Source organism: Phocoena phocoena, chromosome 6, assembly GCF_963924675.1.
Source record: "Phocoena phocoena chromosome 6, mPhoPho1.1, whole genome shotgun sequence".
In the NCBI taxonomy this organism is placed as follows: Eukaryota; Metazoa; Chordata; class Mammalia; order Artiodactyla; family Phocoenidae; genus Phocoena; species Phocoena phocoena.
The window spans coordinates 5,454,171-5,480,906 of NC_089224.1; the positions used below are offsets into that span (position 1 = coordinate 5,454,171).

The 26,736-nt window shown below is 38.3% G+C and overlaps 1 protein-coding gene across 1 annotated transcript in view; it reads left to right on the top strand.

Annotated features, from left to right (window-relative positions):
* GALNTL6 (polypeptide N-acetylgalactosaminyltransferase like 6) overlaps positions 1-26,736 on the top strand; it is a 1,146,418-nt gene that overhangs the window by 385,638 nt on the left and 734,044 nt on the right. The window contains exon 2 of the mRNA XM_065878925.1: positions 3,216-3,324. Within this exon, the coding sequence (XP_065734997.1) occupies positions 3,216-3,324 (109 nt within the window). The remainder of the gene's footprint in view (positions 1-3,215; positions 3,325-26,736) is intronic.

Consider the following 26,736-nt stretch of genomic DNA (forward strand, 5'->3'; position numbering starts at 1 on the left):
TACTAACAAGTAAAACAGCGTAGCCAGGGGGACTAAGTTACCACTTCGGCTTTGATACATTTGAGCAACCAATCAGTGGGGCCTGTTGCCCCATATTCCAGACTGGGGACCCCTGCCAAAGCACCCAGTACTGTAAAGGTACAGAAATGGTGGAAACCTTGGGGGTCAGCGTGCTGTGGGCTGAGAACACCAAGCCCCATCACACCTGGGACAGGTGCAGCTCCTGGGACTTGCGATGGGATATCCCACAGGGATGGGTGGGTTACCTCACACCCCTGGGTGAGGGGGAACCACTCAGTCTCCACTGGGACCCCATTGTCCTGCTGCCAGATGGGACAGTGGAAACGCACCACACCTGGGATGGAAGGTGCACCCTTGAGTGAGGGGAAGTTGGGGCCCTGGTGTGGCATCTCTGGCCCCCAGTCTATCTCCTCATGGCTAATAGTACTCGTCCCCTGGCCAGTGTGTGTGGTATGCACAACCAGGCCACGTTCCTAAAGAGCCAGAGGGCACGCTCTGTTTCCCACTGGAACCGCCCTTCGGCTGCAGGACATCATAACTCACACAGAAGCCCCGACTGCATTCACCTAGCAAGCCTTGAACGAAGCCAACAAGGCTGTCTTTACTGAACACTGAAGTGCCTCTAATGAGGAGGGCTGTCCTCCCAGACAGGATGGCCTTGGACATTGTCCCTGCCTCACAAGGAAGGATCGTCCAGACAGTGCTGTGTGTTCACACCCGATGAGTCTGATGTGTCATCTTTAACCAATCACAGGAGGACACGAAGAAAGTCCTGCGTGATCAGACCCCAGCCTGGAGGACTCCATAAACCAGTGGTTCGAATCCCAGGGCTCTTGGTGGAAACAAATGGTTATGGTTTTGAGAATCATCTTGAACTGTGTCTTCTCTTGCCTGTACCTGTATTGCTGCAGAGGTCTCTGCCTGCAACGCAGTCAGATGGCCACCTGGAGCCACCTCCAGGCTCAAAAGACCCCTTGCAGACCCGCTCAGGGCACACTGCAAAAGTGAGGTCATGTGAGATTGTAAGAGCCTGTCTCAAAGGGGTGGGGTGTTGGAGGGGAGGTCACCAGGAGGTCATGGCAGCTGGTCCATCTGCCAGGTGGACCTGAGTGATGGGAGGCGCCTCACCCTTCCCCTGTCCTTGGAATGGACATCCGCCACCCATTCCCAAGGTGGGAACCAGTTTCAAGGATGCAGACTTGAGAGAGTAAAGTCATGTTGAGACCATCTGGGCACCCATATGGATGCTGAGATCAAGTTGTCTTGCAGGACAAGCCTCATGTGTAAGTTCCCTGCATATTAAATCCACCCCCTGCCCATCCGGAGGGTCTGCCTCTCTTCCTCTCTCCTTGCCCTCCATGTTTCGGGGTGGAGTAGGGGGCTGGCTTGTGAACCAACAGGTAATCAGAGAGAGCTTTGCATATTCAGAGTTTACACAAGAACATCTCCAGGTTTCATGGCAAAGTTTATTTTGAAATTATCTATTTTGATCTGAAGGTGATGTTTATTATAAATTGGTATTATCTCAATCTGTACGATTTCTACGATTGCTCAGCACTGATCGTTGGAAATGCATGGCTGAGACAAAACATGGGTTTTGTATTTTAAAGTTATTTGGTTATTTAAAACTTCCCATTCACAGCCGAGTTTGGGAAAATTTCTAATTAGAAAAGCAATATTGATCAGAAAAAAATGCATGAGGTTTTTTAGTATTGCTATTATAACCCCAAAATTGTTTTATTCTATTTTCTTCTATTTTTATATTTTCTGTTAATTTTTCCATCTTTTCTTTCTTGTCATCTTCCTTTAAATTTTTTTCCTTTTTATTCTTAATATTTTATATAAACTCACTATCATCCTTTGTTTATTCCTCTGTTGTTTTCCTGAACTCACCACTATTATGAACAATTTTTTAAAAAAATATATACAGATAACAGTCACCTGATCTGGAAAATCTTTCTTCTGATTTAAACTACCTTTTTTAATATTAAGTCCATTTTTATTCTTTCAAAACAAGTGGATCCTTTATAAGCTATGAAGATGGATCCAAGGTAGATAATATTTTCATAAGCACAGTAGTTGTACTGTTTTAAAATAAGAAGTAAGACCTTTTATTTGCCTTGGAAAGGCTCTTAGGGTAAAATTTCCTCACTGAAATTACTCATCTTTTGTTTTAAATTGAAACTTTCAAAAGTGTTCTCTTTATTCTGTTGATGTTTTATTTATTTCCAAAAATGAACCAAATAAAAGGAAATGTGATGTGTGGTATGTGAATATGAAAACATTTATTTTACATTATTTTGACTGTTAAGATTGTGAAAATACATTTCATTCAAAACATTTTTTGTTTATGACCAAAATAAATACCATAAAGAGAGAAGTAGCTTCAGCCATGCACACAAATAATTTTCAAGGTGACATTAGAATATATTGAATTTTACTAAAGCATAAAACATGTTGTGACTACAGTTGTTGACTCTGTGATAATTTCAACTATAACTATAACCACACACCATAATTTGACAGAAATCTAGGTGGTAGGCACTATTTAATACTTGTTAGGACCACAATGTTGGTCTTAATAGAACTGGTCCAAGTCCTGACTTGGCCCCTGTGGTTTCCTTCAAGTTATTTTACTTCTCTGGGCCTTTGATTAATTAGCAGAAAAATGAAGGTTTACAACTGAAGACTATATAAAGACCGAAGGATCTTCTATACACAGAGTATCCAACTTGGTACCTGGGACACAGTGAGCATTCAATAAATGCTTGCTAATATTGTCACCAGGCCGTTCAAATACACTTGATGAAAACAAGTAAAAGTGTACAAATCACAAACAAAAGTATTTCCATGATACAAAATCAATACTACTACTATTTACACTTGGGGCAAGTGAAAACAGCTAGGCATTTATGCTCGGACGAGGTGGTACACTAAATTATTAACGTCTCTGGATGAAATAAAATTGGAAATGGTAGGTGATGTGTGCAACACATGCTCGCTCTTTTAAAACGGAGAAAGGTTTTAAAACGTGTGTCCATCTGGTCACCAGCAACAGCTTCCTTTTCAGTAGACTGGGGAAGACCACTTATTCGAGTGTTCTTTGATTGCCTGTGATGTGCGTGGCTGTGTTTACCTGCCATGCGAAAGGAAATACCTCCTTTTTATGCTCTGAATGCTTTCCTTTTCCACAGACATTTCCACTGGGCCTGGGAGATGGGCAATTCTATGCATGGACAGATGGTTTAAGAAGAAAGGACTGGCATGACTATGGGAGCATTCAGAAAGAGGCTATGCGCTCAGGTATGGAGTTCAGTGTACCCCAAAGTGCTACTTTGCTTTGTCACTTACAGGATCTCTCATTAGTGTTTCTTCTGCACCCAGTAAGGTAGGTTTCATGGGGACATTGGAGGTCAACTCTGGGCAGAACCAAAACAATTTCAAATTTCAGAGAGAGAAAAAAAAATAATGAATACCGTTTACAATATGAGTTGAACAGAGGTCATTCGAGTTTTAGAAATCTGCCGTGCTTTATACTTCCAGAGTGTCTTTCAGTCATTTCTGGGGCTATCTTGGATTTATTCACCAGACTTGACTTGGAACACATGTTATCTTGAGCTAGATTCGCTCCTTAGGGCTGTGGTGTATCTACCTGGCTGGGCCAAGGATGGAAGGAGGACTGCAGTTCTAGACACTTTGCAGGTGGATCAGAAGAGCCGGGGACCTGAAGTTGGCCATACCTGGGCAAACGAACAGGCAGTTCAGTGGGATCCAGTAGGTCTGCTATGCATAGCAGATTCTAGTCTTAGGCTAGGGATAAAGGAAACATTTTACTTCTTGGAAAAGTAACAGGAAAAATTATGTCCTTCCAGGAGGACTTAGGTTGTTGGAAACACGGATTCAGAAGTGTATAGACGTAATAACCGAGTGAAGGTAATAACTTTCACTGATGATAGGAAGTCCATATTCTATTATTCAACCAAAGGAGCTCTGTTGGGTTTTTTGTTTGTTTTTGTTTTGTTTTGTTTTGTTTTGTCATGGTGAGGATATCACAGAAATTGAGAAGCTATGGTTTGGTATAGACATCTTAGCAACACGGAAATGGTGCATCCCAGGTCGAATCAGCAGAATCATGAGTAGCCGCAGGCTGAGGTTCTCCTGGCCAGTCTTTCTCCTGACTTCTCTCCCCAGGAAGACAGGAGTGAGATATTCAGGTAGTTATGACAGTGTTCAGGGCTTTGGTTGTTCTCAGCTCTGGATCAGGTGTGCTTGACTTAATTAGAGTCTTCCATTTTCTTCTTTCATACCTTTCCTCCAAATAAGACTGTCCCCTACCCTGCTGCTTGTCATAAGAATGTTCCGTGTCCCTCAGAGCATCAGCCTCTTCCATATGACATCATCCCTCCAACCTTGGCATGACTCCGTGAACAGTGACAAAGGCAAGCTCCTTACCAGAATCCTTAGGTTTCCAGTCCTCTGATCTTTTTTCTCTATTTGCTTGATCAGCCCTGTATCCATCCAACCATCTGTTTCTTTTTTTAACCACAAGATGCTGAAAGTTTGGGGAGATGTTCTCATGATTTAACCACAAGTTAGTAATAATAATACAAATAATAATAATTAAATAGATGTTTTGTACTAGGAGCTTTGCATATGTATTTCATTTAAATTTCACAATGACTTTGATAGATAGTTATTATAATCCCCAATTTGTAAAAAGAAAAAAGGAAAGAAAAAGAAATGAGTTCTTAAGAATTCATGAAATATTATCCAAGGTCAAACAGCCAATAATTTGTAGAGAGAGATTGAAAGGTCGTCTTATGCTCCATTACACCCCACTATCAGACATCGAATGATAACATTTGGGCAAAATGAAGTAATGGCAAGAGAACATACGGGAGAGAGACACACCTGGGTTCATATCCTAGCTTTTCTGTGTAAGTGGCAAGTCAATTTGTCTGATGTTCTACTTTGCAGAATTGCTATAAGAATTAAAGATACTGTAAAGTAATTGGCCAATTATTTGCACATATTATAAACTCCACCAATGATAACTGTAATTATTTTTCCATATATGTTACTTTCACTTGATTTGGTGTGCCTATCCTTTGCTTGTGCCAATGAGTTTTGGACATAAAATCCAACACTTCATATTTATTTCTGCTACGTACTACCCTTTCTGCCTCCTGGAAAAATGTACCTTTAATTTTCTCATCAGAGCTCAGGGCAAGGGAAATTGACCTACAAAGAAAATTGGTGATAAAACAAGTTTCCTAAAGTACAAATTTTGTGTGCAACTAAAATACTTTTAAATGCTAGTATGTATATGATTCACTGGAAGATACATGAAAAGTGCAATAGACTATACTTTATCATTTTTTAAAAATACCGTAGAATATAACCTAAATAAAATATGCACACACAAACACACATGCAGTTATAAAGTCAAAATAAGATAAACATCTCTGTTCCCAATAAGCAGGCCAAGAAAAAGGGTCATTGGTACTATTCTGTCTCCTCCAAGTCTTGAAATTTGTGTTCACTCTTACTTTTCTCTGTAATTTCTTATGTCTAAACAAATATTGTTGCATTTTTCCTATGTTTGGACTTTAAACATTGAATCATATAGTATGGCTTTCTTCTTTCATTCAAAATTATTTTTGAGATCCATTCTTGTGTGTGCACTTCTAGTTGATTTGTAACTGTTGTTTAATTTTCTTTATTTTTTATATAAACTTTTCAAATCTTTAAACTCCTAGGTTTTTAAAAACATGTATTATGACAGTGTCTCATTGTACCATTCTGTCCCCTCCCTTCACCCGAACTAAATATAAAATCGTTTTTACCAGTAAAGCAGATAACTTTTAATGAAATGGGTGAACTCCAAAATGGAAATTATAAGACTTCAAAAGATTATTTTTTTCCCCACCACCATCCTCCCCACACCCACCCCCACTTTCCCCCATTGGTGTCCATACATTTGTTCTCTACATCTGTGTCTCTGTTTCTGCCTTGCAAACCAGTTCATCTGTACCATTTTTCTAGGTTCCACATAATATGCATTAACATACAATATTTGTTTTCCTCTTTCTGACTTTCTTCCCTCTGTATGACAGTCACTAGGTCCATGAACGTCTCTACAAATAACCCAATTTCGTTGCTTTTTATGGCTGAGTTATATTCCATTGTATATATGTACCACATCTTCTTTATCCATTCGTTTGTTGATGGGCATTTAGGTTGCTTCCGTGACCTGGCTATTGTAAATAGTGCTGCAATGAACATCGGGGTGCATGTGTCTTTTTGAATTATGGTTTTCTCTGGGTGTATGCCCTGTTGTTTAATTTTCCACAATGGTTTCCACTTTGTAAACATTCTGAGAGTTCCCAGGTTTGGGTTATGTATGACGCTGCTCTAAGTATTCTTGCGCATGGTCCTGGGATAGAGACAATATTTTCTTAGGGTACATATTTATAGTAGAATTTGCACGTCTGAGGAATGCACATTTCAGTTATATTATGTGGTACGTGACAAATGTTTTTCAAAGTTGATATGCTGATTTCACTCCAATCAGTAATGGGTGGAATTCCCATTGCTCTGCATTCTGTCAACACTTAATATTACTGTCTGATTTTTCATTTTTCTCTATTTTGTGGTGTGAAATAATCACTCATTGTCACATAAATTTGCATATAACTAATTTTAATGTAGTTGATCTCTTATTTATGCTTGTGGTCCATTAGTGCCTTCTCTTAGGTAAAAGTCCTATTCATTTCTATTTCCAGTTTTTTGATTTCTTAATTTTTCTTATTGATCCACAGAGTGCTCTTAATTTTTTTGAATAATATCCTTCATCAGTTGTACATGGTGAAAATATCTTACCCCACATTTTGTATATTTTTTTAAAAACTCTATATATTGCCTAATGAGTAGAAGTTCTTAATTTTGTTTTAGTCAAATTTACAAATAATTTTTAAAGGATAGGCTTAATTGCTGTTCTACATTGTCTTTTTAAGCTTGAGAATTTTACCTGTTACATTTAGGTCTTAAATGCAGCTCATCTTCATTTTTATATCATGTGAGGTAGGGGCCCAATATTTATTTGGGTTTTACCTAGTTAGATATCCAATCAACAGCACCATTTATTAGAAAATGTATCTTTTCCCACATCGATCAGCAGTGTTGACTCTATTATAAAAAGTTTCCATATTTGTGTGTTCTCACTCTGGTTTCTCAGTTCTGTTCCGTGAGTGAAAAACTTTGAGCTAATGAAATAATATCTTATGTACTGTATCTTTATAACAATTGTTCATATCTGGTAAAGTTCATTCTGCTTTCTTTGCTTTTCTTCTTGGGAATGTTTTGCCAATCTTTTTTTTTTTGTGGTATGCGGGCCTCTCAGTGTTGTGGCCTCTCCCGTTGCGGAGCACAGGCTCCGGATGCGCAGGCTCAGCGGCCATGGCTCACGGGATATGACTTTCTGAGAGTTTTACTTTTTTTACACCTAGATGAATGTTGATTTTAATCAAAATTTTTTTTGTTTGCACGTATTGAAATAAGATACATTTTCTCCTTTATGTTTTTGAGTATGTTTTATCTATTGGTTTCTAATATAAATCAAACTGAAATTACGGGCTAAGTCTGACTTTTTATTACTGGACTTAGTTTGCTACTATTTTAGCAATTTCACATCTTTACTCATGAGTGAACATTGGCCATGAATTTTTCTTTCTCATAGAATCCTTGTCAAGTTTTGGTAACAATGTAATGATGCTTTCATAAAATGACTCGACTAATACCTCTCTTCTTTCTACACTTTGTAATTGCTTGTGGTATATTAGAATTATTTATTTACTAATACTTAACGATCATCTTGTGGGTGAAGATTATCTGGACTGGACTTCTCTTGGAGCAAAGATTTTTCACTCCTGGGTTAAAATGTTCCTATTTATTAACACATTTATTCATAACATCCTCTTATTAAAGTTTTGTAATGTCTGTCATGCTTAAATTTATGTTGCTTTTTCTTTCAAATATCATTTACTTGTTTTTTTGTCATTTTTCCTTAACTTATTACACTAGGAAATTGTTAATTTTATTATGTCAAAAACCACTTTTTGACATAGTTCATCTTATCTATTGTGTTTTTCTCATTGATTTACATTCATATTTATTACTTCTTTTCTTTGACTTTTACTATATTTTTCTAAATTAAAAAATTAGATTCATACTTCCTTAATTTCAGCCTTCTTCTGTTGTAGAATAAGCATCTAGGACTCTAAATTTCTTTCCAAGCACTGCTTTAAGTACATCACACTGGTCTGTGGTTTGATGTTTTATATTTGTTTATGTTTAATTATATTGTTTTAGTTATGTTTTCAAATATCTGTCCTACTTAATAAACACTGAAAATATCTTAACAATATGAAAATCCAGAAACTACTTCCTGATGAGATCTCAATAATCTTTATAAAAGTGTATTAGCATACTATACCAGATGTATTTTATCAAATGTCTTTGTTAGTGTTTTTATTGATGTTGTTTATGTTTTGTTTTGACAGTTACATCTTTGTGGCGTATTTGATAATTTTTGAAATATCAGATATTTTAAGTAATCGTTTTTATATAGGCAGGTGGAATATAGGGGGAAAGGAGGTAGTTGAGTTACGAGGAAATGGTGAAGATGCTTCCACCTTTGAGAAAAATGGAGAGTTGTTTTTTTCTTTTTTTAATTAATTTTTATTGGAGTTTAGTTGCTTTACCATGTTGGGTTACTTTCTTGCTTTACAGCAAAGTGAATCTGTCATACATATACATATACATATATCCCCTCTTTTTTAGATTTCCTTCCCATTTAGGTCACCACAGAGCACTGAGTAGAGTTCCCTGTGCTCTACAGTAGGTTCTCATTAGTTATCTATTTTAAACATAGTAGTGTATATATGTCAGTCCCAATCTCTCAATTCATCCACTCCCCTTCCCCCTTGGTAACCATAAGTTTGTCCTGTATATCTGTGACTTTATTTCTGCTTTGAAAATAAATTCATCTTATTTGAACTTTGCAAATAAGTTCACCTGTACCATTTTTCTAGATTCCACATATAAGTGATACTGTATGATATTTGTTTTTCTCTGACTTACTTCACTCTGTATGACAATCTCTGGGTTCATCCACATCTCTGCAAATGGCACTACTTTGTTCCTTTTTATGGCTGAGTAATATCCCATTGTATATATGTACCACATCTTCTTTATCCATTCCTCTGTTTATGGACATTTAGGTTGCTTCCATGTCCTGGCTATTGTAAATAGTGCTGCAGTGAACACTGGGATGCATGCATCCTTTTGAATTATGGTTTTCTCTGGATATATGCCTAGGAGTGGGATTGCTGGGTCTTATGGTAGTTCTGTTTTTAGTTTTTTAAGGAACATCCATACTGTTCTCCATAGTGGCTGTACCAATTTACATTCCCACCAACAGTGTAGGAGGGTTCGCTTTTCTCCACACCCTCTTCAGCATTTATTGTTTGAAAATTTTTTGATGATGACTGTTCTCACAGGTGTGAGGTGATAACTCATTTTACTTTTGATTTACATTTCTCTAATAATTAGTGATGTTGAGCATCTTTTCATGTATTTGTTGGCCACCTGCATGTCTTTTTGGAGAAATGTCTATTTAGGTCTTCTGTCCAGTTTTTGATTGGGTGGTTTGTTTTTTTTTATATTGAGCTGCATGAGCTGTTTATATATTTTGGAGATTAATCCCTTATCATTTGCTTCATTTGCAAATGTTTCCTCCCATTTTGAGGGTTGTCTTTTGTTTATGGTTTCCTTTGCTGTGCAAAAGCTTTGAAGTTTCATTAGGTCACATTTGTTTATTTTTGTTTTTATTTTCATTACTCTAGGTGGTGGGTCAAAAATACCTTGCTGTGATTTATGGCAAAGAGTGTTCTGCCTGTATTTTCCTCAAGGAGTTTTATAGTATTCAGCGTTATATTTAGGTCTTTAATCCATTTTGAGTTTATTTTTGTGTACGGTGTTAAGGAGTGTTCTAATTTCATTCTTTAACATGTAGCTGTCCAGTTTTCCCAGTACCACTTATTGAAGAGACTGTCTTTTCTCCATTGTATATTCTCGCCTCCTTTGTCATAGATTAGGTGGTCGTAGGTGTGTGGGTTTATCTCTGGGCTTTCTATCCTGTTGCATTGATCTATATTTCTGTTTTTGTGCCAGTACCGTACTGTCTTGATTACTGTAGCTTTGTGGTATAGTCTGAAGTCAGGGAGCCTGATTCCTCCAGCTCTGTTCTTTCTCAAAATTGCTTTCTCTATTCGGGGTCTTTTGTGTTTCCATACAAAGTGTACAATTTTTTGCCCTAATTCTGTGAAAAATGCCCTTGGTAATTTGACAGGGATTGCATTGAACCTGTAGATTGCTTTAGGTTGAGAAAATGGAGAGTTCTTGCATGAAAAAATATATATAAAAGGAGCAATTGAAGGATAGATTCCCAGACCTTAGGTGTAACTTAGAGTTCTTTTCTGGTACCTCTGTGCCCTTAGAGTTATAGTAAATTATAAGGATTTAAAAAAACGTGTTACAAGAATTCTAACTAATGTTTTTAAAAAAGCAGAGTTTCTATTATTTCATAATCTTTGTTTGGGGAGTAGCATTAACCAAACCAATTTACCCATAGATGAATAATATCCAACATACCATTTCAGGTTCAGGAAGGCTTCCCAGAAAAGGTAAACCAAATTTTCAAGATAAAGTCATATCCTGATACGAGATACATTTGTGCTTTCATCCAAGTAATTTTCTGAATGCTCTTTCTTATTATTTCCTATGAACCCAGTCATATTTTAGGCATTTTTTCTAATCATATATCTTATATATGATCCCATTATATTTCATTTAGTTAGTTTCACATCATTTGAGAATTTATTGACATTAGCTTTTATCTCTTAACGGTTTAGCTCTCCTTTTGAGTTTTATTGTATCACAAAATTGATAAGCATGCTTGTTGAACAGTCATTCAAATTATTTATAAAAGTTGAATGGAAAGAACTGAAATACAGATTCTTTTGATATAATATGATGAAAGATGGTGTGTAAATTGATATTGACCCATTATTCAGTAAGCATTGGGTATAATCATTATAGCAACTAAAGAGATATCCAGCTGACATCGCTCCATATACAGATTTTTTTTAAATACCATATATTTCTGAAATAAAGGTAAACCCTGCCTATGGCATTTCCCTGAACTATGAACCTAATAACTTCTGCTGGATGTTGACAAGAAAACGCAATTAGTATAGGTAGCTGTTTCTTAATTAATATGTGATGTCCCTGAATTCTCATAACATATTTTTGAAGTCATCCATCCAGAGTGATGCAGGGGTGTGTGTGCATGGGCACACTTGCACATGTGATTTATGAAATCGTTAGTAAGACCCCTGATTTGTATTTGTAGAGAGCACCTATTTATAGTTTTGAAATTTTAAGATTTTTCTTGTCCAGTCTTCTTTTTATTCTAACTCAGAGTTTCACTGTGTTTATCACTGTTTTTTTTGGATTTCAGTATGTGTGAACTCCACATGAAAAAAGCTGTTTTCAACCTTTGTATTCTCTCTTTCTTTGAAACAGTTTATATCCTCATATAATCACAATCAATTCCTGCATCCCACTATACGCCTCAGGAATCCTGTGAAATTATATTTAACTTCTCACTGTTTCCAATTGCTTAGTTGTACTTAAAGGTTCGACTAGTCGAGGCTTTTACTATCTTGTCATTTTAATAATTGGTTCATTCACTTATTTGACAAATACTTCTAAATGTCACTGTATTTCAAATACTGCTCCAACGTCTGGAAGAAAAAGATGGAGAAAAATGAATTCCAGTGGCTGTTGTATAGTGAGAGCATAGCTGCAGGGGCTTTCACTCCAGCCATGACACCATGGTTGTCACAGTGCCATGACATGACCTGGTTATTGACACCATGGCTATTCGAATCCTGACCATTAATCTCTCTTGCCTAAACTATTTCAGTGGCCTCTTCACTGATCTCCCTGCCCCACTGTCAGCTCTTCAAGTTACAGCCAGAGCAGTCTTCTAAAAATATATATCAGATCATTTCACTCCTCTGCTCCAAAGCATACAAAGCCCAGTCATCGTATCCAAAATGTACTCCAAGTCCCTTCCGTAAGTATGAGATACAGCATGATCCACCCCTGACCCAGGGCTCTGTCCTTCTCTCCTGCTGGTCGATGCGCAGTCTCTCCACTGGCCGTGTTGTCCTCTTTGTTTTCCCTCAAGGATGATAAATACCTTCCAGGACTTTTCACTTGCTGTTCCTGCTGCCTGGACCAAACACTTGTGTGTATCTTCACAGCCCACCCCCCGCTTCCTTAAGGTCATGAGACAATATATCACCTGCTTTGATATGACTGCCAATCACCATGTTATCATAGAGCGAAAGAGTCCTTTTCATTCTCTCTCCATCACTTGGCCCTACCTAATATTTATAGCACTTATCCTTCTATCTATATTTGTACACATATGCATTTAATGAGTTAAAAAGTTGCTATTCCCTGAATTAGAATCACTTACCCAAGGGCTCTAAGTCACATTAGCTTGAGTCATTTGAATTAGACTTTTTAAATAATGACTCTCCGGTATTAGGAAAATACTGGGAGCATGGCTGCTATTTTTGTCTCCTGGAGATGGCATCCCAGGCCCCCTTAAACCTCAAAATCTGAGTTACTAAGGGGTCATACTAATCAGTCTGAATGTCCGTCACAAAACATCTGAAAGGTCTGAATTAAAACGCTATTTGAGGGGCTTCCCTGGTGGCGCAGTGGTTGGGAATCCGCCTGCCAATGCAGGGGACACGGGTTCGAACCCTGGTCCGGGAAGATCCCACATGCCGCAGAGCAGCTAAGCCCTTGCGCCACAACTGCTGAGCCTGCACTCTAGAGCCCGTGAGCCACAACTACTGAAGCCCACGCGCCTAGAGCCCGTGCTCCGCAACAAAAGAAGCCACCGCAATGAAGAGTAGCCCCCACTTGCCACAATTAGAGAAAGCCCGCACGCAGCAAAGAAGACCCAATGCAGCCAAAAAAAAAAAAAAAAAAACAAAAAAAAAAAACGCTATTTGAGAGGTAAGAAAGTGCCACGCTTTAAAATGATTCACATTAGGCTTTCCTTGGTTCCTTTAAACAAGAGCTCCCTCTATTGCTGATCAGGGAGCCATTTTGCTCTTAAATGTCTTTATTCGACATAATTGAGCAAGATTGCCCACAAAACAGAATGGGAAACAGAAATGTGCTCCATCTGGGAGAGACTGTAACTACTTTGCTTTCAGAAAGTACAAAATGGTAGTTTTGCTCTAACTACCCGTGGCTCCTGGTCGTCTTTTATTGATGCCTCATGTCTTCCTTTTTTTTCCCCTGTGCTATACAGTAGGTCCTTAGTAGTTATCTATTTTATACGTAAGTAGTGTGTATATGTCAAGGCCAATCTCCCAATTTATCCCTCCCCCACCCTTTCCTCTTTGGTAACCATAAGTTTGTTCTCTACATCTTTGACTCTATTTCTGTTTTGTAAATAAGTTCCTTTGTACCATTTTTTTAGATTCCACATATAAGCGGTATCATTCATGTCTCTTAAAAAGAGTATCTGGCATCTTTTTTGTTACTACAAACAATGAACAATGTTTATTGTTAATAATTTAGTATAATTGATACATCTATGATGTGTTATCAGTAAATTTCGTAATGAAATTTGCTGGAAGGTGGTCAACTTTGGGAATATTGCCAAAATAACATTCATTATTATTCATTAGATTCAAATGGACTTTTAATGAAATATTTCCTTTGACACTCATTGTATAGTAATGAAAATGGAAACTGGAACTGAAAAGATGGTGAGCATTCTGTTGAGATGTATCATTTACGTGGTTAATAACAGAACAAAATTTAGCTCAAACTGAAGTGAGTGACAGTTACCTAGGGAAAAATACCTTCAATATCACAATATGAAAATAGCAGTGTAGAAATATCTCAGGAGATTTGTTAAACTGTGCTCAGTTTGTGTTTAAAAAAAAAAAAGACAAAATTAACTTTTAAAAATAATTCACTCTAACCATATGTTGCAGAAGTTGAAATATCAACCTCCCATGGGCATGTGTGCATGGGATTAATTAGCCATTTTTTCCTCATTAGTAGAATGTGGTTTAATGATAATGCTTATTACAGAGTTATTTTAAGTGTTAATTAAGTTATTTAAGTAAACTGTCTGAGCTGTAGTATATACTCAATATATGGATATCTGTAGGCATGCGGACCTTGTTTTATTGTACTTGGCAAATATTATGCTTTTTGGAAACTGAACATTTGTGGCAACCCTGCTTTTGAGCAAGTCTATTGGCACCATTTGTCCAACACATTTGCTCATTTCCTGTCCCTATGTCACATTTGGTAATTCCCACAATATTTCAAACATTTTTATTATTACTGTGTTTGTCATGGTGACCTATGATCAGTGATCTCTGATGTTCCTGTTATATTTGTTTGTGGGGCACCGTGGACCACTGCACCCATACAAGATAGGGAACTTCATCAGTAAATGTTGTGTGTTCTCACTGCTCCGTGGCCACCCATCCCCATCTTTCTCCTTCCCTCAGGCCTCCCTATTCCCTGAGACACAACAGTATTGAAATTAGGACAGTTAGTAACCCCACAATGGCCTCTAAGTGTTCAAGTGAAAGGAAGAGTCCCATGTCTCTTTAAGTCAAAAGCTAGAAATGATGAAGCTTAGTGAGGAAAGCATGTCAAAATCCAAGACAGGCTGAAAGCTAAGCCTCTGTGCCAAACAGTCAGCCAAGCTGTGAATGCAAAGGAGAAGTTCCTGATGGAAATGAAAAGCGCTGCTCCAGTGAACACATGAATGATAAGAAAGCGAAACAGCCATACTGCTCATATGGAGAAAGTCTTACTGATCTAGGTAGATGATCAAACCAGCCACAACATTCCCTTGAGTCAAAGCCTAATGGAGAGCAAGGCCCTAACTCTCTTCAATTCTGTGAAGGCTGAGAGAGGCGAGGAAGCTGCAGAAGAAAAGTTTGAAGCCATAGAGGTTGGTTCATAGGTTGAAGGACAGAAGCCATCCCCATGACATAAAAGTTCAAGGTAAAGCAGCAAGTGCTGTTGGAGAACCTGCAGCACGTTATCCAGGAGATCCAGCTAAGATAAAGGATGAGATGACAGATTTTCAATGTAGATGAGATAGCCTTCTGTTGGAAGAAGATGCCGTCTAGGACTTTCACAGCAAGGGAGGAGAAGTCAACGTCTGGCTTCAGTGCTTCAGAGGACAGGGTGACTGTCTCATTAGGAGGTGATGCACCTGGTGATGTAAGTGGATTCATTTACGAATCCAAAACTCTTGGGCCCTTAAGAATTATGCTAAATCTACTCTGTCTGTACTCTATAAGTGGAAAGACGAAGCCTGGATGACAGCACTTCTGTTTACAACATGGTTTACTGAATATTTTAAGCCTACTGTTGAGACGTACTTCTCAGAAAAAACAGATTCAAATATTACTGTGCTTTGAGTAGGCACCTGGTCACCCAAGAGCTATGACGGAGATGGGCAATTTTGTTTTCATGCTAGCACAACATCTACTCTGCAGCCCATGGATCAAGGAGCAATTTTGACTTTCAAGCCTTATTATTTAAGAAATACATTTTGTAAGGCTATTGATGCCATAGATAATGATTCCTCTGATGGATGTTAGCAAAGTCGATTGAAAATCTTCTGAAAAGGATTCATCATTCTAGATGCCATTAAGAACATTTGAGGTTCATAGGAAGAGGTCAGAATATCAACATTAACAGGACTGTGGAAGAAGTCGATTACTTTGAGGGGTTCAAGACTTCAGTGGAGGAAATGACTGCAGATGTGGTAGGAAGAGCAAGTGAACTAGAATTAGAAGTGGAGCCTGAAGATGTGGCTGCATGGCTGCTATCTCATGACAAAACTAATGAATGAGGAGTTGCTTCTTGTAGATGAGCAATGAAAGTGGTTTCTCAAGATGGAGTCTACTCCTGGTGAAGATGCTATGAAAATTGTTGAAATGACAACAAAGGATTTAGGCTATGATATAAACTTAGTGGATAAAGCAGCAGCAGCAGGGTTTGAGAGGATGGACTCCAGTTTTGAAAAAGTCCTGCTGTGGGTAAAGTGCTATCCCACAGTATGTCATGCTGCAGAGAAATCGTTCATGAAAGGAAGAGTCAATGGATGTGGCAGACTCCATTGTTGTTTATTTTAAGAAACTGTCACAGCTACCCCAGCCTTCAGCTGCCCTGACCAGTCAGCAGCCATCAGCATCCAACATCAAGGCAGGACCCTCCACCAGCAAAAAGATTATGACTCGCTGAAGGCTCAGATGATCGTTAGCATTCTTTAGCAATAAAGTAGTTTTAAAGTTTGTTCTCTGTTTTTTCAGACATAATGCCATTATACACTTAATAGATCACAGTACAGTATAAACATAACTTTTTTTTTTTTTTTTTTTTTTTGCGGTACGCGGGCCTCTCACTGCCGTGGCCTCTCCCGTTGCGGAGCACAGGCTCCGGACACGCAGGCTCAGCGGCCATGGCTCACGGGCCCAGCCGCTCCGCGGCACGTGGGACCCTCCCGGACCGGGGCACGAACCCACGTCCCCTGCATCGGCAGGCGGACTCCCAACCACTGCGCCACCAGGGAAGCCCTAAACATAACTTTTTTTTTTTTTTTTTTTTTTTTTGCGGTACGTGGGCCTCTCACTGTTGTGGCCTCTCCCGCTGCGGAGCACAGGCTCCGGACGCCCAGGCTCAGCGGCCATGGCTCACGGGCCCAGCCGCTCCGCGGCACGTGGGATCCTCCCAGACCGGGGCACGAACCCGCGTCCACTGCATCGGCAGGCGGACGCTCAACCACTGCGCCACCAGGGAAGCCCTAAACATAACTTTTAAATGCACTGGGAAACCAAATATTTTGCGTGATTTGCTTTACTGTGGCAGTCACTTTATTTTGGTTGTCTGGAACCAAACCCACAGTATGTCTGAGGTTTGCCTGTGTTCGCATAACCTTGATTCCTATGACTATGTGATTAGAGATTGAATCACCTAGTCATAATTTTTCTCATGCCTTCAAATCTCATCAGTTGACACAAAGTCTCACCAAAACACTTCCCTAGGGTGTCCATATTTATTTATACTTCAAGTAACACTATCTTTAGGATTTCTTATTACAGACATTTTGTGAGCATCTTCCCCAAACCTGTTTACCTCTCAGTATTGTTTTTATCCCTTGTCGAAAACATCTTTCCTATGGTGGTAGCTGTGGTTATTCTCAAATTTTTTCTGCCTTTAAACGCCCCGTATTTGGAAGGAGTCATATGAGTGGATAATGACTCATGATGAAAAGGTAGGAAAATGTTTTGCTGAACCAAGATGGTGTTTGATAAGAGCTAATAAGGAAAAGATGAGAAACATGTAGTGAAGCAAAGGATTTGAATGTAAATGGATCGAGTAGACGAAGGTTAAATTGATTTTTATGCTTGCCATTTATGTTTCTGAAGTCTTGTACCCAATTTTAGTCCTGCCAGTTTTAACCTTTTCCTGTACAGCTCCGAAGTAAGTGTGGAGTTGTAAATCTGTATTCCTAGCAGCTTGCACTAGAAAACTCTCGTGCCCACTGTACTTAATATTTACACTTCAAAGCCATTGGTAATAGTTCTGCTAATAGTGGCTCTAATCTGGAAACTCCAAGAAGTTACATTCGCTACTTTTGCTGTGGCTTTACTTTTTAGTAGGAGTCAAAGCCATCCTTACATTTAGTGTTGTACAGTTTATGTACTTATGTAGCATATATATTTTAGGAAGAAGAGTACAAGAACTAAAAGTAGAGAATACATTTTTGATGACCTAGGACTCTGTCACCATTACGACATTACTTGAGTTTTTGCAACATGCTAATGCTGTGATAACTGAGAGTTTCCCGTGATTTGAGGGAAATCACTAATTTGTTTGATCTCAAGTGGTCATTAAGGCCTTGTATTTCAGGCACAAGGCATAGAGATTCAAGTGGTTATTTGAACATCCTCCAAAGTTCATATCCAGGACCTGGCATTAGTAATGAGTTCTGGGCCACCATGGCTCTAGGGGAAATGCATGTGCTCACCCACTGGGGACGGAAAATGCCAGCCGGGGAGACCAGTGCAGGACTTTCCAGACACTGGTTCAGAACCACGAACCCCAGTTTGACTTGCTGCTTTTTGAGTGAGTAGCAGTGGTTTTTGAACAGCCTTCGTGCCAGATGAAAGCAGCTGTGCTTGTGATACTTCTTAGTCACAGAAACGTGGCATAAGTGGTCCTCAGGAATACTAGAAGCTCAAGTCTAGCGTTGTTTGATTGTGTTTAATTGAAATATAGCTTACAATGTGTTAGTATCAGGTGTACAGCAATTTTCTCTCTATAAATATGTATATATATAATTATTCAGATTCTTTTCCCTTATAGGTTATTACAAAATAATAGAGTAGAGTTCCCTGTGCTGTACAAGGTCCTTGTTGGTTATCTATTTTACATATAGTAGTGTGTATATGTTAATCCCAAACTCCTAATTTATCCCCCCCCTTTCCCCTTTGGTAACCATAAATTGGTTTTCTATATTACCCAGCCATAGAAAAGAATGAAATAATGCCATTTGGAGCAACATGGATGGGCCTAGAGATGATCATACTAAGTGAAGTAAGCCAGACAAAGACAAATATCATATGATATCGCTTACATATGGAATCTAAAACAACGATACAAATGAACTTATTTACAAAACAGAAATAGACCCACAGAAATAGGAAACAAACTTAGGGTTGTTTAAATTTTGAAGGAAATTATCTCTGCCCAAAAGTATGTAAAAGAAACTTGCATTATTTATAAAACTTAGACATCATAAAATAATGGAAAAATAAGATTGGATGGTCAAGGGATTTCATTTAATACAGTGTTCGGTTTACTGGTGTGAGGCGACAAGGAGAGCACAGTAGAATTAGTATTATCAGGCATTTTATAATGATTTGAATTTCCTTGGTGACCGAGCCTTAGGCATCCAAATACATTATTGGACTAGAATGAATGAATGAACTTAATAGACATGGACCTAGATTAACTGTCTAATGGAATTTAGTAGTACACATTAATTGAAGTATATTTATTAGTGATCCCACTCATGCACAAAAACTTTATTTTGTTTTGAAGAATAAGAATCCTTAAGGAAAAACTTCTGAAATTATACCAGATGTTTTATAAATAAATTATTGGATTGATATTTAATCTTTAGTTCTTGTGGTTTGCAATAATAGAAATATTTTTATGCAACTTGATTAGGTACTTTATAAGCCTCTGACATATGTATCGCAAGTATTTTTAAAACCAGGACAAAGTCATTAAAGTATTATCTAAATTTGGAAAGTCAGTTATAATTAGGACACAGACCTAGCATTTTTTTCGCTACAAACTCTATATTATTATTTACTTTTACGACATTTTCTCATTTCATCCTTTCTATATGCACAGTGCCTTAACTTCAGTACAGTGGGGCCTCAATGTTTCTCACAAAAAACCCTATAAAGTAGGGATGGTTAAATATTATTAATTTTTTTGTTGTTTTTTTGCTGTACGCGGGCCTCTCACTGCTGTGGCCTCTCCCGTTGCGGAGCACAGGCTCCGGACGCGCAGGCCCAGCGGCCATGGCTCACGGGCCCAGTCGCTCTGCAGCATGTGGGATCCTTCCGGACCGGGGCACGAACCCGTGTCCCCTGCATCGGCAGGCGGACTCTCAACCACTGCGCCACCAGGGAAGTCCAATATTATTAGTCTTACAATAAGGAAATAGCTATAAATATAGGTTAGATGATTCTTCCTGTTTTCTGCTTTCAACATATGCTTGTGCTAAAATAAGCAGGCATGCATAGATTCCTAATCAGCAATATAAACCCTTATAAATTGTATTTAACTTGTTTTAATCAAAATTGTAATATTGTAAAAGTATTAGAAAACTAACAAATGTCTGTGCAACAATTTTTCACATTCATAAACAACTGTATGGAAAAAGCTACTTTTAACTACTCAAAAAAGAGCAATGCTACCTCTTTTTATTAGACTTGTAGTCATTTTTATTTAACAATGAACAAAATATATTTGACAATAATGCAATACTTTTTTTAATGAAATGCACATTTCCCATAAGGTTTTTGCTCTGTTTAAAGGTGCCTTAAATATTTATTTAAATATAGTAATGTATGAGTTCCTTCATATTGAAAGCAATGGACACACAGATTACCTCAGTCAGCTAATGGAAATTTAATTTAATAATAAATGTGGGGACTTCCCTGGTGGTGCAGTGGTTAAGAATCCGCCTGCCAATGCAGGGGACACAGGTTTGATCCCTGGTCCGGGAAGATCCCACATGCCGTGGAGCAACTAAGCCCATGCGCCACAACTACTGAGCCTGCGCTCTAGAGCCTGCGAGCCACAACTACTGAGCCCATGTGCCACAACTACTGAAGCCCGCATGCCTAGAGCCCGTGCTCTGCAACAACAGAAGCCAACGCAATGAGAAGCCTTTGCCCCACAACCAAGAGTAACCCCTGCACACCGCAGCTAGAGAAAGCCCGTGAGCAGCAAAGAAGACCCAATGCAGCCAAAATTAAATAAAATATGAATAAATTTATTAAAAAAAAATAATAATAAATGTGAAAGTTCTGAAAAGCAGAAAATACTCACACAAGCATCCTTCCTGGACATTATGAGAAGGGAAGTTCAGCAGGTGACATGGACGCATTACCAGCCTCACAGCAGCTTTGCAGGTACACAAAGATCAGGCAGTTAGAGGCGCTCCTTCTCTCTGCCGAGCACGCAGCTTTCTTTTGCATCTTAGTTGTCTTCTGCCTCCGTTCTCCTTTCCGCTAACGACTGATTCTCACACTGTATCTCCAGACCCGAATGCCCTACAGGTGAGGATGCCACTGGTCAGAGCAGTCCCCGGGCAGTTTATCTCTGTGGCTTAAAGCTCCTGTGCCAGGTTTCCTCAAACACTGCAGGACAGCTTGGTGTTAAGTGATTCCACGTGTGTCAGTAAACATGGTTGAATGCCCATGGCCACAGTAAATTAGGAACCTGGAATAAAGTACAGCACATCCTGTCTTATGAATCACTTCTGGTCATTATTCAGAGAAGGCACTTGAAGCACACTGCACTGTAGCCAGTTTTTATGTTCTTCTGATTATTCTACATAACACGTACCTATCCTGCAATAAAGAGATGTTGGGGTGAGGATGATGTGATCAGGGTTTGTTTTGGGGTTCTCCAGAGGAGCAGAATCAATAGTATGTGTATGTAAACATGGAGAGAGGTTTATTTTAAGGATGTGGCTCCTGTGATTGTGAAAGGCTGGTGAGTCCAAAATCTGATGGGGTAGCACTGCAGGCTGAAGACTTAGGACAGAGTGTCAGTTCACATCCAAAGGTGATCCACTGGAAAAAGTCCTTCCTGTTGGGGGCAGTCAGCCTTTGTTCTATAGGGGTCTTCCACTGATTGGATGAGGCCCACCACACACGGAGGGCAATCTGCTTTACTCAAAGTCCACCATTTTGAATACAGTAAGTCCCCGACATACGAACCTTCAAGTTGCGAACTTTCAAAGATGTGAACGTGCGTTTGCATGTCCAGTCTCATAAGTTAGTTTATGTGTTTGGTGTACATTGTCACGGGCATGCCTCCTCTACTAGTGGTTGTGCATTTCTATACTTTACTGTACAGGACTGTATTGAGTACAGTAGTACAGTATTTTTATTTCAAGTCTGGGATGTCCGGAAGCAAGCATAAATGCATTGGTGATGTAGCTGATACTGCTGTACTTTTCAAGGTAAGACTAAAAATGTTTTCTTTATTTTTGTGTTTGTTTTTTATGTATTATGTGTGTGAAAAGTATTACAAACCTATTACAGTACAGTACTATATAGCTGATTATGTTAGTTGGGTACCCAGGCTGACTTTGTTGGACTTACGAACAAATTGAAGTTACGGACACACTCTTGGAACAGAACTTGTTCATATGTCGGGGACTTACTGTATCAGTCTTATTCAAAAAAACACCATCCAGAAATACTCAGAATAATGTTTGACCAAATATCTGGGCGCTGGGCTCAGTCATGTTGACACACAAAATTAACCCTCACAAGAGTCAACCAGGTGTGAACAGACACAGGAATTGATGCTGTGTGGGCCAGGGAAAGCCTGCATACCAGGCTGGAGGGTTCTGAGAAAGTGAACTGGTTCCTTCCTACACCTGCTCCTGCGAGTGGATGAGCCCCTGAAGTGGACAATTCTAGGAGCAGAAGGCCTTCCCGTGGCTTCCTCAGTAAGGACAGTTGATTTAATGACCTCCTACCAATTCTGGTGTGGCCACCAAGATAGAACAGGTGAACCTGCATTCCAAGAGACAGCAAAACCAAGAGAAAAAAGGAGCAATAGTCACCTAAGGGGGCCAACAGCCAGAGAAAGGAACACAACAGGAACCCTCAACAGAAGAGTTGAAATCTAGTGAAAGAGAGATTCAGGAGGGGATGGAAGACAGGCTGAAAGACAGTAGCAACAGTATCAGTAAAGCTTTCAAAGAGGAAAACTAAACTCTGCACAGGGCTTTCTGGAACTAAAAATGGGAATTTCAACTTAAAGTATGTAGTGCACATATAAAAGTAGTGGATGATGACTTTTTGGTATTTTTTTTTCTTTTTTAAATATTGAGGTAAAGTTGATTTAGAATATTATATGTTTCAGGTGTATAACAGTGATTCACAAATTTTGAAGGTCGTACTGCCTTTACAGTTATTATAAAGTACTGGCTGTATTCTCTGTGCTGTACAATATATCCTTTTAGCTAATTTATACGTAGTATCAGTAGTTTATACCTCTTAATTCCCTACCGCTATCTTGTCCCTCCCTCTTCCCTCTCCCCACTGGTAACCACTAGTTTTTTCTCTGTATTTGTTAGTCTGCTTCTTTTTTGTTATATTCACTAGTTTGTTGTATTTTTTTAGATTCCACATATAAGTGATATCATACAGTGTTTGTCTTTCTCTGAATGACTTCACTTAGTATAATGCCCTCCAAGTCCATCCATGTTGCTGCAAATTTCATTCTTTTTGATGGCTGGGTAGTATTCCAGTGTGTGTGTGTGTGTGTGTGTGTGTGTGTGTGTGTGTGTGTGTGTCACATCATCTTTATCCATTTATCTGTTGATGGACACTTAGGTTGCTTCCATATCTTGGCAATTATCAATAATACGGCTATGAACATTGGAATGCATACATCTTTTCAAATTAATGTTTTTGTGTTCTTTGGATATATGCCCAGGAGTTGGATTTCTGGATCATACGGTAGTTCTATTTTTAGTTTCTAAGGAACCTCCACACTGTTTTCCACAGTGGCTGCACCAAGCTACATTCCCATCAACAGTGTACAGGGGTTCCCTCTTGTCCACATCCTTGCCAGCGTTCACTATTCGTAGACTTTTTGATGATCGCCATTCTGGCAGGTGTGAGATAATAAGTCTCTGTGGGTTTTATTTGCATCTCCCTGATGATTAATGATGTCAAGCACCTTTTCCTGTACCTGTTGGCCACCAGTGTGTCTTCTTTGGAAAAAATTTTATTCAGGTCTTCTGACCACTTTTTAATCGGGATGTTTGGTTTTTTGGTGTTGAGTTATATGAGTTGTTTATATATTCTGATTATTAACCCCTTGTTGGTTGCATCATTCGCAAATATTGTCTCCTGTAGGTTGTCTTTCCGTTTCGTAAATGGCTTCCTTTGCTGTGCAAAAGCTTTTAAGTTTAATTTGGGCCTGTTTGTTTATTTTTGCTTTTTTTCCCCTTTGCCTTAGGAAACAGATCCAAAAAATATTGCTATAATTTATGACAAAGAGTGTTCTGCCTATGTTGTTTTATGGTAGTTTTATGGTTTCTGATCTCACATTTAGGTCTTTAATCCATTTTGAGTTCATTTTTATTCATGGGATTAGAAAATGTTCTAATTTCATCCTTACACATAGCTGTCCAGTTTTCTCAGCATCGCTTATTGTGTATTTAGGTGCTCCAGTGTTGGGTGTGGATGATGACTTTTGAGACACAGATTAGGTGACAAAGATTAAATATAAAAAATGTATTAAAGCAAGGCAGAAATTAATAGATATTATGGGCAGAAAGGTTAAAACAGTGAAGAGATGTGTAAATTTTAACCAATAAATGCAAGAGAAAATAATTAAAAGTAAATATTAGGTTTCTCAAATATTTCAGCCCCAAATAGAAAACATTGATGAAAAAGACACACCTCAACAGATGTTAGTAAATTCAGAATTTAGTAAGAAGTTTATATAACTTCTTATATCAAGCCTCTTGGCAGAAATAAGAAGTTATATATAAAGGAGAGATAATCAGTCTGGCCTTGAATCTTTACAACTCTAGAAACTAGAATCCATAATATAATATCTATATATACTATAATCTAATATCTATATAATTATATGTAATTAGATAGATACTTAGATATAGATACAAATAGATATATATTTCACCATTCAATATATACAAGATTGGGAGAGTATATTACATACCCATTCTGAATAAACTGATAAAGAAAGAATTCTAACCAAGGAACAAATAAATGAGAATAAAATCTTCAGAATAGGAAAAAATAAATAAAATTTTTGTGGGGCATGTATAGTAAAAAAAAAAAATCTAGTTGAAGAGAAAGGGACTAGAAAAGCTTTACTTTTCTAATATGCAGTTTTAAAAGTGATTTATTCAAGAAAAAAAATAATATGAAGAGTTTAAAGTAGCATGCCACCTTACCAAGGATGGAGAGGTTTTTAGAGAGTAGTATGCTCTAAAGGTCTCTTGAGGAAAATATGACCTGTGGGCGAGTACAAGATGTCTAAAGGCTATAACTTATTAGAAGCAGTGCCATGGGGGGAGAGGGGGATTATTGGGTATCTTGTTTTCACATAGTAACAGAGATGCGGGCATATGATCAGAGTGCCACGAACATGATAGTGATAGGAACCTGATGCCCTATGACTAAGCTGATGTACCCACGAGGGATAAAATCACACTTAATATTATTTTGAAACCATTTTAAGTTGACGATATCCAAACATTTTTTATCTACAGAAGCAGCAGTTTCCTCAAGTTCAACTTCATGTTTATGTTTTTGTATGAACATAACAGTTTACAAAAAGTTTGGGATGATAAAGACAGATTGCTAATGAAATGACAAGGATTATTTTATTTACATGATCAGAATAAAGGTACTGTATTTTATGTTTTAAATTAAAAATCACACTAAACAATGTGGACCCTACAGGGTAGGTCATGGAAGTTGGAAAAAGGAAGAGGTCATAGTGGAATAGGGTGGTCAAAGCATCTGGGAGAGAGATGGAAATTAAATTAGGTCTTGAAAGATGGCTGGAAGAAAAAAGACATTCCTAGGTTGGGGGTAGGGAAAGAGATCTAAGCAAAAAAGGAGAAGCCTGTTTTAAATGTTGGAATAGATTGTCATCATAATGTCACGACCAGTGGGAGACAGATGAATGTCATAGACCACTAAGAAAAGGGGAAATGACAGTAATGCTCAAAGCACACCATTGTTTCAAACGCAGCTTAGCTAATACAGAATATCAAATCCTGCAGTGGGTGGCATTTCCGAAGTGAGATGCCACGTGTCATTCTGCAAGCTTGCGTGTGACTGGGAGGTCATAGTGATCATCACAGTTGTTCACGTCAGTTCAGTCTCTCTGAGAAAGAATCCAAGCATGTAGTACAATCAGCACATCTGTTTCAAATACGTCATTTTCAGAAAGCATAGTCACCAATGAAATACATGTCACTGAACATATATTGATACTATTTTCTGGCTTCCTTTGAATGTGTTTGTTTGGGGAGCTGGTAGAGAGGATTTCTACAAGGCATTAAAATGAAGATACTATCACTGGTGAAGAAAACTTTATTCAAATGAGGCTATTTTGTTGAGCCCAAAAGCAAAACACTGATGGACACTTTCAAATAGAGCTGGTTCTGTGCATCACCTTCCTGAAGCTTTTAAACAGCTTATCAGTCAAAAAAAGTCAGTGATGACAATTGCAAAACAAATGTTAATCAAAGAACCCTATTTACTACTACTGATGCTGTGAGACTTTTTTTATGGTAAGAAATCAATATTCTGCTAAAAATAGCTTCTGTTAATTTATACAGGATCTTAGCTGTATTCCCACAGAAAGGAATGCCAACTGTTGCTAAGGCACGTGTTTCATTTTCACTTGAAAAAAGTCAAGAAAGAGAAGTGCCAAACTTAGAACATTTTACACTAGAGGAAAAAGAATATGAATTCCTCAATATAATAGAAAAAAGGAAGTATTGTGTCTGGATACATTAAATATTAGTAGAGAATGAGGCTGTCTTTAAACTCACCTCTGCATTTGAGATTCTGATTATACAAAAGTAATAATTTTGCTTTGTCTGGTTCTAGCTCTGACCTGCTACAGATACCTTTTTTCCTTTCAGCCTTTAGATGTTTACACACACACAAGACCTACAAATGCTAATCACACACTAAA